This window comes from Quercus robur, chromosome 8 (assembly GCF_932294415.1).
Source record: "Quercus robur chromosome 8, dhQueRobu3.1, whole genome shotgun sequence".
Classification (NCBI taxonomy): domain Eukaryota; kingdom Viridiplantae; phylum Streptophyta; class Magnoliopsida; order Fagales; family Fagaceae; genus Quercus; species Quercus robur.
In genome coordinates, this window is record NC_065541.1 from 25,376,720 (window position 1) to 25,389,657 (window position 12,938).

Here is a 12,938-nt window from a genome sequence, read left to right on the forward strand (position 1 = left end):
AGAGAGTGTTCATGTAATTTTGCCCTCCAAAAGATGCAGAAACCCCCTTTTCTTTCGGCCCTCCTTCATTCTCCTTAAGCTCCCAGCCTTCATTCTCTCTTTGCCTCTCACTGGCAGCCTGTGTGATGAAAACAATGCCACCCACAGCCTCTGGTTCTGTTGCTGTAACGCCACTCACACTCACACTCACACTTACCACTTCGTTTTTTATTTGGCGTCCCCGTTAAAAGTCATAACTGAATTTCTTCTTCTTTTATTTATTTATTTATTTTTTTGATTTGATGAAATCCTAATTTAGATAAATATCTTGGTGGGTGTGGCTAATATCTAGCCACGCAATCTTACGATGGGTGTGGCTAACATTTTGCCATGCATGACCAATTTATTGTCCTTTTATGGTCAATTGTTGTGGCTTGAAATTTGTGTGCTTATTTGGTTGTCAAATGGGCCCAGGACATAGGCTTAAAAATAATTAGAATCTTGGCTTACATTTTTAAATAGGGTAGAGCTCTTGGACTCTGATTAAATATATATTTATATATATCGTGGTAACCCCAAAACAGTACACTTGTATTAAACAGTAATTGAAATATCTCATTCCTGACCAAACCGAAATGGTATCCAGTACGATATTGACTACAAAATATGCAGTCACATGGTCTATTTTGTGAGTCAAATGGTGCAGTTTCTTATGTAAGCATTTCTGAAAATTTTCTCATTCCTCAATAAGATTTACTTTTGTGCATCTGAATCTACTAAGTTGGGATATTCCCTTATGACTGCACAGATTTGTGATGACTTTTTGCATATACCTTGCAGTAAATCTTCATTAAAATAGTTAAATATCCCAAGTTTCAGAGTTTCTTATTATTTATGGACATGAGGATAAACTACTTAGCTTGTCAGGGTGAAAAACCCTTGGATTACCTAGTAACTGGTTCTAGTGGGTGGGGTCAATTCCAATAGGAGTTTGATTAACTGTGAGGATTGTTGTACAATATGCTCTATGACTTGCAACTAATTTGAGTGAAGTTCTCTTACGTCATCAAAAAAAAAAAAATGTTGGGAATAAGGGACAACTCATCCTCCTTGTTCTGTATCTCCATGTCAATAATTCTCTTTGTTAAGTTTGCTTGCTTTTATCGCAAACATCTTTTGTGCCATCTTTTAATATGCATTATGCAAATTTAATATCTGCTTTTTTGTAATGTTTTTAGCGATCGAAGGAGCTGTTTTGCTACTCTCCAGTTCACCGCCTGCTGCAAGACATGTTATTGTTGCTGCTTTCGATCGGCAAGGACATGGCAAACAGCTGGTGAACATGCAGATCCTTTCACATTATCTTTGTATTTTTTGGTTAATCTCCTCTTTTTATTTTTAATTTTTAATGCTGCTTATCACTTTTTGATTTGGTTCTAGAAGTAATATATTTTAAGACAAGCAGAAGTTAGAGGGCAAAAAGCTAGTTATTAGATGGTTGAGCAACCTTTACCTCTCTTTCTCTCTTTGATAAATTGATAATTGAGGGTGGGGGGATTTGAATCCTAAACATCTCTGTTGGGAACATCCGGTGCTAGTTGAGCTACAAGGATCTTGTTTTTTGGCCTATCATTGGTAGAGACATTGTAAAAACTCCTTTATAAATACCTGTAACTGGGGCAATGCCAGCAATCCGAACCGGTCAATTCTTTAATACTCTCACTTACAAACCCCACCATTTCTAAACACCTTAACACCATCCATTCTCTAGCAACACAAGAAGGTTGACTTAATGTCAAGCTTTGTTTAAGATTTGTGTGACACAACCTTCTCTAAGGTGTGATACCTAAAAGTTTATTGTTTTATTTTTTGTTCCATTCTTTAAATTCCCAGTAACTTTAAACCTTACAAACGCATCTTGATGTGCAACATATATTTTTTTTGATAAGAAATAAAAAAATATATTAAAAAAAGAAGAGAAGTGTCACCTGAGTATACAGGTAGTATACATTAGGGACGAAATACAACTCAAGCACATAAAGTAAAAAAGTCCATAAAACCATGAATTGAAAAGAAAGAACGAAAACCTAACACTACAACCCAGTCCAAAAGGTCTTAAAAAGAAGGATTTAAGATCTGGAACTGTATTTTTGGAATCCTCAAAATGCCGATTATTCATCTTCCGTCAAATGCACCACATCAAACAATGAGGAACAACCATCCAAATAGCACTATTCCGATGCCGTCCAAACTTTCCTTGCCAACAAGCCAATAGCTCCACCACCGTCTTCGGCATAACCCATTAAATGCCAAACAAGGTAAACACCATAGACCACAAATCAAAAGTGAATGGATAAGAAGGTTGTCTACCGATTTCCCATTTCTTTCACACATACAACACCAATCTAAAATCCATATCTTCCGTTTTCAAAGATTATCAATTGTCAAAATATTCTTCAAACCTGCAGTCCAGACAAAAAAAAGCAATTCTAGGAGTGACCTTAGGCTTCCAAATATTTTAAACCCTAAAATCCAAAACTTCAGAACCCTAAACCACCCATCCATCACTTAGCCCCAAATACCCCCATAAAGTGCCTAAATATCATTTCCCAAATCCTAGTTTTCTTTTTACTAATAAAAATCTTGTATTCCTAATTATATTTCAGCCATTTTCCCACCAAAACCTAACCATAAATCCTCAAAATCCAAGATGTCTAGAATTGCCATAATTTGACTTTGTTCCCTTTGTCCTACGTCACTCTCACTCGATTTTCTCTCTTACTTGACCTGCACTCCAGTGACTTAGTTCAACTTTCATAGAAAGCGCATTGGTGCTGCTCAAAGTTTATCAGCCTCCATCCAAGCCACTCTCATCACCATCAGCTTTTTTGACACAAATTTGAGCAAGGATTGGGACATACTGCTGCTCACCCTCAATTTTTCTCTTATGACATTATCCATATGAGTTGAGAGACTAAGAAAGAGAGTGGCTTGGCCGACAATGATGGGTCTTTCTTTGTATCTAACAGAGGGACCTTTGGGGTTGGGGTCAATGTGTCAAACTATATATGCCTAATATATTTTATAATCAAATTCATTGTTTACTATTAAATTTTTTATACTTATTATTTTTAAAAAAACCTAAAACAAACACAAATTTGCATAGTATATAAAATATACCTATATATATATTTTTCATTTATTAATTAATTAATGGTGTGTTCACACCATGTGTTATCATAATTTTTCAAGCATTTCCCTGTCGTTGTGTATTTCATAATGTCCGTGTGTCTTAGATATGAACTTTATTATTCCCCTCCCCCCAAAAGAGATGTGACATTAATTTAGGTAATCCAGTTCTAGGAATATTTTCAATTGGTGGTTATAGCGGTTTGGGGTTGAGGGGATAAGGCTTTGGAGAAGGGTTGTAGCTTTGAAGTTTGGGGAAGATTGGGGGGGATGGACTTCCAAGCTAGGTAGAGTTGTACATGGGTGTGGTTTGTGGAGAAGTATCCGAATGGGTTGGGAGGTTTTTAGCAAAAATATTAAGTTTGAGGTAGGGGTAGGGGTGGGGGATAGAGTGAAGTTTTGGACAGATTGGTGGTGTGGGGATTCACCACTCCAACTGACCTTCCCGGTTGTGTTTGGGATTGCTTCCAATAGAGAAGCCTTTGTGGCCTCTTCTCTTAAACGGTTGGGGATAGAGGAACGGAGAAGTTGGGATGTTTGTTTCATTTGGAGACCAAATGATTGGGAGATGGGTGTTGTGGATGAATTTCTTCATACTTTGGGTTCTAATTTACCTCCAATTGAGAATGGAGACCGTATGAGATGGAAGTTGACAAAGAATGGAGATTTTGATATCTGCTCGTTTTATAATAAGTTACGAGGTCCCTTGCCCATTATTTTTCTTTGGAAAGGTATTTGGAAGGTTAAGGGGCTGTTTGGTTTTAAAAAACCATCACTCATCACTCCTCACTCAATTTTCGTCACTCATCACTCATCCACTTAAAATACTCCAATTTTCTAAACCCCACATGTTTGGCACACTGTTTTCAGCTTCTCATATCTCAAATATTTCTACTTTTTGTGGGACCCATACCTGAGCACTTGGTTAGAGCCTTCTGTTAGCCTACTCGCGGAACCCTCATTCCCCACCATTTTCTTCACTCCTCATTTCCCCTTCACCCCTTCAGCCCTGTTACTCTCCCAAAACACAAACCCGAACCCAGCTACTCTCCCAAAACACAAATTTGAACCCAGCTAAAATAGAAGAAGCTTGGACGCCGATCTCCATCGTCACGGATGATCTATCTCCTCTGACATGTAGTGGTGGCGCGATCTCCTCCATCGTGACCCAGTGGTGCCGACGAAGTGTGAAGACATGTGACCCATTTCCCCAATTTGTCACTGATGATCCCTCCAACCCAAGACGGTGCTACTTCCTTGTTGTTTTTGGCATTTGGGTTTTGAGAAAACGGTGCTACTTCCCCATTTTTCGTTTTTCCTTATTGTTATGCTTACCCATTGTTTTTCGTTTTTCCCTATTCTTATGAGACAAACCATTAATGGTGCTGACGGTGGACTCGGAACGGATGGAGAACAAAAACACCAGATGCCTCACACATCCCAGCAATCATGAAGCCCTCGAGAACTTCTCAAAACCCCCAACTTGAAGAAACGAAAACCCAAACATCAAAAAAAGAAAAAAAATAAAACAGAGAAGCAAACACCCAACCATCAATCACCCCTTATGGGTTGAAATATAGATCTAAACCATGCGAAATACCACCCTATTACCAACAAATCAGATGTATAAAATACCTTCGGAGTGGTGAAAAGGCTGAGAAAGGGGTTGGGGAGGAAGATCGGTGCAGTGGCGCGATAAGGGTGTTTTCGAGGTCTGGGCGGTGCGGGTTGGCTAAGCTCCGATTAGTGATTGCGTGTGTGAGGAGGTGAGGGCAGGGCAGAGGCAAGCTCGGACTTGTGGTGGTGTATGAAAATGGAGTTGTGATTTGGTAGTGTGAAGTGTGAAGAGAGCCATTGAAGAGAGCCATCAAAAGACGTGTTGGTGTGACTTTGCTCTGACTGTGGGTCCCACCACCCATGTGTGCTTAATTACAAAAATGCCATGAAAACTGAGTTTTGATAACTTGAAAACACCTAAAATGTGTTTTCAGTTTCCATAACTTATCACTCAAAAATCAGATAATTGAGTGATGGAAACAAAATCTGGAAACACATTCAAACACACTACTCAACCATGGGACCTACCATTTTTTGAGTTATGGGTTATGGAAACTGAAAAACCAAACAACCCCTAAGGCTCCTTGGCATATTTCTTTCTTTGTTTGGACCGCAGTTTGGGATAAGATTCTTACAGGTGACAATCTGCGGGGTAGATTTGATTTTGTTGACTAGTGCATTATGTGTCATTGTAATGGGGAGACGGTGGATTATTGGCTACTTCATTGTGGAAAGGCTTATTGGTTGTGGAGTTTTATTTTTAGATCTTTTGGGATTTCAAGGGTCTTGCTAAGGTCGGTTGTAGATACTCTTTTTGGTTGGAGGAATTGGTTTGGAAAGCACTCTTCTAGCATTTGGAATTTAGTTCCGTTGTGCTTAATGTGGTGTATTTGGAGGGAGCGAAATTGGCAGATGTTTGAGGACATAGAAAGCTTCGACAACTAGCTGCTTGCTTCTTTCAGTGGCTCCCTTTTTGACTAGTCTAGAGCTGAGGGACTCACCTCTGATGATAGAGCCCTATGTTCTTTAGTTCTCTCCTTTGTAATTAGTATTTTCTTTGTTTTTTCTATTCTCTTCTGTAATCTTTGATTTGCCTTTTTCCTTTTTGCATGAGGTACTTTTTGAATATACATCTTTATTACTTATCAAAAAAAAAAAAAAAAAGATTTTTGCTATATCCATGCTTAAAATCCTGTAATTTATTATAGACTGGTACCCATAAAAAAAAAAGGGTAGACCAAAAACAAAAAGGGAAAGAAAACAAAGAGAAATGGGGAAGAGAGATGAAAAAGAAAAAAAAGAAAAAAAGAAACTGAGATCTAACATGTAGAATTGTATTATCTCATTGAATTTTGTTTGTAGAATGGAGAATAGGATATAACATTTATCCCCAGCATTATGACCTAAAATGCTTACGACTTGTGTAACAAGAAATCCTATTTTTATAATTTTGAGCAAATCTTGACTTGACACATTCTAGGCTTCTTCTATAATTCTGAAATATTCTTAAATGGCAAACACAGTCTGCACTGCATGCTCTTGGAAACATAGCAGGAGAATCAAGACCAGAAAATAAAATTTTACTTAATGGAGATGCAGAAGAAAGCTTGCGACGCTTAATGTATATAACAGCATCCAAGAGTTCAAAGCTGACACCATCTGTAAGTATTTTCTTTTTAATATTCTTTTCATATCTTCTGTTCATATCATTTCAATCATTGGTGTGTGTGTGTATATATATATAATTTTTATTGGAACAACATTGGGTGATATTGATAAACTAGCACTTGTTCCAAAAGCTTAAATTTTTAGAAGCGATGAATTTAATCATTGAATTATTATTCTAACACTCCCCTCATAATGGTCTCAAAATCTCCCTTAGTAAGTGGGGCTCAACAAGGAAAGCATTTAGTCTTTAAACGTAAGGTACAATGGAGATGGGGTTTGAACTTAGTATCACTTGTTCTTATATCATGATAAACTCTCATTTGTGCCAAAAAGCTTAAAATCTTAGGAGAGTGTGATTATAATCATTTGACTATTATTCTAACAGATATCATTCCTTTGATAATGAGGGAAAAGTCAAGGAAAAAAATTCACTTAGATATCCCTCCTTCAATTATGGGGGAAAGGTCAGGAAAAAAAAGTTTACTCTTCCATTGAAGTATACCGAGTAAAAGCTTGTCACAGTCAACCTTCGTAGTTAAGGGTCCTGAGGTTTGTGTTTCAATCCTGTTGCATGAATTCAACTGTACTTTTCCCCTTATGCACTCACTTTGATTGCACTTCCTCAGATTTTTGTTTGGGAACTCGGTCATTTTGATTCCTTTTCATTTTTCACATGCCTGGTTTTTAAAATGTACACAAGTCTTACCAATTTGTTGGTTCTATTGGCAGGGCCTTTTGGTTTCAGTTCTTCAACAGGATTCAGAAATTCGTTTGGCGGTGAGAATTTCATACATTTGAGCTATGGTTTTCTTCCCTTACTGTAGCTATAGATATGAAATTTTACAGGGCTGATGTACAATAAAGGTTTTCTTTCAAAGTAATTAGTTGTACTGACCCCTTCAGGTGTCAAGGTACCATTCCATAAATTATTTGTGCTACAAAACAAAAATGAATTGACCTTGTTTTTCTTAAATCTTGACTTTATTTCTGTCATTCAATCTTACCTGGTTATATGCCTGGTTGTAGTTATGTACTCCTTAAGGGAAGGTTCTTTCAATTGAAATCATTATGTTGAATTTCAATGTTTTCTTCTTTCTGTTAGATCTATGGTATTTTCCCTTTTTGGACACAATCTATTTTAATGTTGTGGATTTGTGGATGAGGATAGTAGGTAAACAACATCAAGTTACAACTTTTTACAAAATAATGAGTAATGGCCCTTAAGTGAAGTACTGTATTTTGGTGTTTGTACTTGCTAGTGACCCTTTATCAAAGAAATATGAGGTTATCTTTTGCATATAAATATTTTCAGGGTTATAGGGTGATAACTGGTATGGTGGCTCGGCTGTGGTTCCTGATGGAAATTTGCTCAAAACAAGAGATTATAAATATAGCGACTGACGCAAGTACTGAAACCACAAAAATAGGTCGATTTTCTTGCCTCTGTTTATAATCTTTCTTAAATCATCACATTGTGTGTTTATATTAACATTATTTTCGTTCTTGACTTGTCACCCCTGTATACTCCCTGTGTGCTTGGGTGTCTCTATTTTTATTATCTATGAATTCTTATTACTTATCAAAAAAAAAAATATATTAACATTATCTTTGCGTGCTGCTGCAATCAATTATTTCTTAACAATAACAATAAAAAATATAAGTTAGATATTATTGTTTTGACATCTCAACTAGTTATTGAAATTGATATCTGACATGGTTAATTGAAAGAGACTCCATTTTTTGAAGGACAAAGTTTAACTACAAATCAGTTTTGAGGAGATTCCTCCAAACTGCTAGTTGGCACCATCTTAATTAGCCAGAGAGAAGAGATTGGAGGGTTGGGAATGGAGGAGAGAAGGGGTTTTTAGTAGGGGAGAGGAGAGTAAAAGTTGTTAAGTTGCATTGGGTCCGATGGCGATAAATTGTTTTAAAAAAGTCATTTGGGATGCACATGACCAGGACACTTGTCTAATTAGGAGGATTTTCCATCTAGCGGTTTGGGGGAGATTCCTCCAAATTGATTTGTAGCTAAACTTTTTCCCTTGTTGAATGAGTATTAATGGTTGAAAATTTGACTATTTTCTACAAGGAGGACCAGTTAAGTGGAGGGTGTATTTGACTCTTGGTTGTGCAATGGCTTTTGTTTGGGCTTTGATAACAAAGGAATTTGATAGGGAGTTTGAACTCTTTCACCTTCAGATTCTGAGGTGGTTTGATCATAGAAATTTCATGTTTCATTGTGGGATGCTGCAACTGTAGCAGATTGCTTGGCTTTTTGTGAAGGCTTGATGTTTGCAAGAGAGCGAAGAGCTTGAACTGATAGATGTTCTGATGTTGGTGCTACAGTCATGGGGGGCCATGTGTGGTTCTGGATTCATCTGGACATGGAAGTAGAGTCCAACTTAATGGCCTAACAGTACATTTAAAAAAAAAAAAAAAAAAAAAAAAAAAAAAAAAAGAACTCAACTGGGGATTGCATGAGATGGAAAGCTATTTGGGTTAAGGCTCATTGGTGAGTCTCATTTTTTGCTTGGACTGCAGCTTGGGGTAAGATATTCACTAGTGACAATTTGAGGAAAAAAGGTTTTGCTTTTGTTGACTGGTGTGTTATGCGTTGTTGTGGAGAGAAAGTGGATCATTTACGGCTTTATTGTAAGAATGCTCATTAGTTGTAGCGTTTTGTCTTTATATCCTTTGGAGTTTCTTGGGTCCTATCAAGAATGGTACCAAATGTTCTTTTTGGTTGGAGGAATTGGTTGGGAAGCACTAGTCGAACATTTGGAATTTATTTTTGTTATGCTTGATATGGTGTCTATGGGTGGAGCGTAAAAGACGTACTTTTGAGGATGTGGGTAGTTTTGGAGACCAGTTGCTTGCTTCTTTAGTGGTTATTTGTTTGATTGATCTCGGGCTAGGGGAGTCACATCTAATGATTCTCTCCCTTTGTTCATTAGTTATCTTCTCTCTTGTATCTAATTTTCTGTTCTGTTCTTTTTCTTGCTTGTACTATTTGACTTCTTTGTGCTCTTCTTGCATAAAGTAGTATTTTTAGTATAGACTTATCTTACTTATCAAAATATATATATATATATATATATATAAATTTGATTAGTAAGTTACACATGCACTTGTGGGTTTTGAACCCAAAGTGGAGTCCAAGAATCTTAATTTCAAATTAGGCAGCACTAGTCGAAAATTTGGAATTTAGTTTTGTTATGCTTGATATGGTGTCTGTGGGGGGAGCATAAAATAGGTACTTTTGAGGATGTGGATAGTTTTGGAGACCAATTGCTTGCTTCTTTAGTGGTTATCTGTTTGATTGATCTCGGGCTAGGGGAGTCACATCTAATGATTCCCTCCCTTTGTTCATTAGCTATCTTCTCTCTTGTATCTGATTTTCTATTCTTTTCTTTTTCTTGCTTGTTCTATTTGACTTCTTTGTGCTCTTCTTGCATAAAGTAGTATTTTTAGTATAGACTTATGTTACTTATCAATATATATATATATATATATATATAAATTTGATTAGTAAGTTACACATGCACTTGAGGGTTTTGAACCCAAAGTGGAGTCCAAGAATCTTAATTTCAAATTAGGCATTCCTAGACTTGTTTAGGGTAATTATGTTATGATACTATGGTTATGTTTTGTTGGTTTTTTCAGGCTTTTCTGTTTGGTGTACCTCATTCTTTTGTCTCTTCTGCCAGGATTCTTTTGTTTTATGTTTTTTCTTGCATATGTTTTAGCTTTCCAACTATTAAGGCTAAAGGAAAAGAAAAAAGTAAAAGCTGTTCTATAATGGTTTGCTCAAATATGGAATTATAAGAACTATAAGTAAAACCAATAGTCTGTAACTATTTCAGTATTGAAATCCATGAGAACCGTCATTTACTTGACTTGTGTGCGTAGATTCTTAAATCAATTGTCTTATTTCTTTTTCATTATTTGAAGTTCCTCTACACTTTATGCATTTCTTGAACTTCAGCTATTCTCAGTTATTTGATTTCTGGTTTCTTTCTGTCCTGGTGAAAAACAAAAAGGTCACTCTTATTTTAGAATCTTTGTTCCAAACTATGTTTTCCAGTAATAAAATGAAGAGTATATTTTCAGGCATGGAAGCAAGATATAAATGCTGCCAATCAATCCACAAGGCTTTTGTGTCCTCAAGTAAACTTCTCAATGATCCTGCTCTCGCTGGACTAGCTGCAAAGGTTTTTCTTTTTTTTTTTTTTTTTTTGGTGGGGGGTAGGGGGGTGGGTTCTAGAATAACCAACCAGTTACTTTAAAAAATGCAAGAAACAGTTAAGGTTGCCAAGTCCTGTTGTTTTTTTGGGTGGTGACAATACTGTTTCCTATTGCAGTTGCAGGAAGCTGTTAGAAGGGGTCCATATCTTGCCAGAAAGCATGTTGAAGCTCAACCTGTAGTAGTGACAGCTGACAGATTTTAGATAATTCAGCTGCTGTGAGCTGATCAATTTAACCATGTTCTTTTTAAAAATTCCTTTGCCAACCTTGGTGTACACAAGAACTATGTCATTTCAGTTTGATGATGACATAAAAGTATAGGACCTTGTAAAAATATACTTGACTCTTCGCTGTTGGTTGTCATGTCATGGGCTATAGTTTCTACTTGCCAAATGAAAAAGGGGCTATAGATTCATAGAAATGCCTGCCAAACAAATTGCAAGGGTACCTTAACATGAATGTGACTGGAAGGGCCGTAAAAAGCCTTGTAATACTAATGTTTGATACATATGAACATCAAGGACTCACTGTGTGAGTTCAGAAAAGCTGAACTGCAAGAGCTACGGTCCGTATTATTCACTCTCTGCCATAGTTTCCTACATCCAAATACGAAATGATCTAATGGAAAATTATTTTATGAGACATCTCTCTTATGATATGTGTGATATGTGTGGGTTTCACACGTGGGTAGGTCTCATGAGATACATTGTCGTCCAAATGGAACGCATTAGTATGCAATTTCAGCATCTTTTTCCAGTTGTCAACTTAACTGCAACTGCAAATCATGTACATATTTATACTACGTGTGCATGTTTATACTGCCTTCAATTATTACTTGTATGCATATTTATACTACTAGTATTTAACCGCAAAAAATAGAACTGTCATAAATTGTTCAATGGAATTTTCTGTTGATATTATGCCCTCAAACTCTAAGGATTTATGTTGTACTCGCAAAACTTGGCCTTTTTTGGCCTAATAGTATAATTTTTAGGGAAAAAGCACTGTGACTAACTCGAGTTCCAAAAAACATGCTATATAAATAAGTTTGACCATGTGTTATTTAGTAATTTTTTTCAAAAATTATGCTATTTAGCAATTTTTTCTCGCAATACTTTCCTTGGTCATTTTAGAATATAAAATTATGGACTATCAACATATATAAAAGTTGAGGTCTCTCTAGCTCTTAATATGTTATACAAGCTCGTTTAATGAAATGGAGCATTCTTCTTTTGGGGGAAACTAGTAGGTCTCCTTGGAATGAAATTAGAGAGAGGATTGCTAAACGAGGATTCAAGTCGTTCTGCAGTAGATTACCAATTTATTTTTATATTTGCTCTTTGTGGCAGTAGAATTTTTTTTCCATTTAACTTTATTATTAGAAAAATTTTGTTAATTGACCAGCCGGGAAAGAAAGTGGAAAACTAACATCTCAAGTTTTTAAAACTCGAGTTTACTAGCAAATCGAGTTTTAAAAACTCGAGTTCCAGACTTCTAACTTAGTGATGTGGACGAAAATTCCACGTTCATGAAGATGAACAGATCCACGGAGAAAAAGAAAAAACAGAAGAAGAAAACACGGAGAAGAAGAACACCAGATGCTGAAGATCAGATCAGATTAGATCAGAGCTCCAGCGTTCTTGCTTTGTTCTTCGTCTCTTCGTCCACCCAGTTGCTGAAGATCAGATCGTCCACCAGCACTAGATCGCTCTGTTCTTCTTCCTTCTTCTCCAACCAGATCGTCTTCTTCGGCACCAGATCATTTTGTTCTTCTTCCTTCTCCAACCAGATTGTCTTCTTCGGTGTTGCGTTCTTTAGGTTTTGTTTTTCTTCAAGTCCGACAAATATCGAGCTTGTAAGACTCAGTTTTGGTTTTTAGAACTTGAGTCTTATAGACTCGAGATCTATGTGGCTAAATCGGCACATGGCAGCAGTAAAACTCGAGTTTGAAAGCGGCAATTTTTGTCATTGATCTTGAGTTTTAGAAACTCGAGATGCTATTTTCCATAATCTTTTCAAACAATAGTTAACTTACTATATACAACCCCTTCACACTATTAGTCTGCAAATTCCCCTTGTGGCAGCATGTTTCAAGGTTTAGTTGTATTGTAGTTACGAAAAATGAGTGCAGCTGGTAATTCCAAGCATGACGGTAAATGAGTGCAGCTGGTGTCCACCACCAGCTTCACTCATTTCTTGGACTATAAGTGTTCAGGTGTGGGAGTTATTGTCCGAAATGAGAAGGGAGAGGTGATGAGAGCCATGTCTACTAAAGGTCCTTGGTGTTTGATAGTGATGAA

At 36.7% G+C, this 12,938-nt stretch overlaps 1 protein-coding gene across 4 annotated transcripts in view; it reads left to right on the plus strand.

The window, feature by feature from the left end:
• The window catches only part of LOC126695088 (uncharacterized), a 31,039-nt gene extending 19,757 nt beyond the window's left edge, over positions 1 to 11,282 (plus strand). For all 4 annotated transcript variants that reach the window (XM_050391706.1, XM_050391704.1, XM_050391705.1 and 1 more), the window contains 6 exons: positions 1,218 to 1,315; positions 6,249 to 6,386; positions 7,123 to 7,170; positions 7,706 to 7,820; positions 10,504 to 10,604; positions 10,755 to 11,282. In XM_050391706.1, the coding sequence (XP_050247663.1) occupies positions 1,218 to 1,315; positions 6,249 to 6,386; positions 7,123 to 7,170; positions 7,706 to 7,820; positions 10,504 to 10,604; positions 10,755 to 10,841 (587 nt within the window). In that variant the 3' untranslated portion in view covers positions 10,842 to 11,282. The remainder of the gene's footprint in view (positions 1 to 1,217; positions 1,316 to 6,248; positions 6,387 to 7,122; positions 7,171 to 7,705; positions 7,821 to 10,503; positions 10,605 to 10,754) is intronic.
• Positions 11,283 to 12,938: the final 1,656 nt, after the last annotated feature.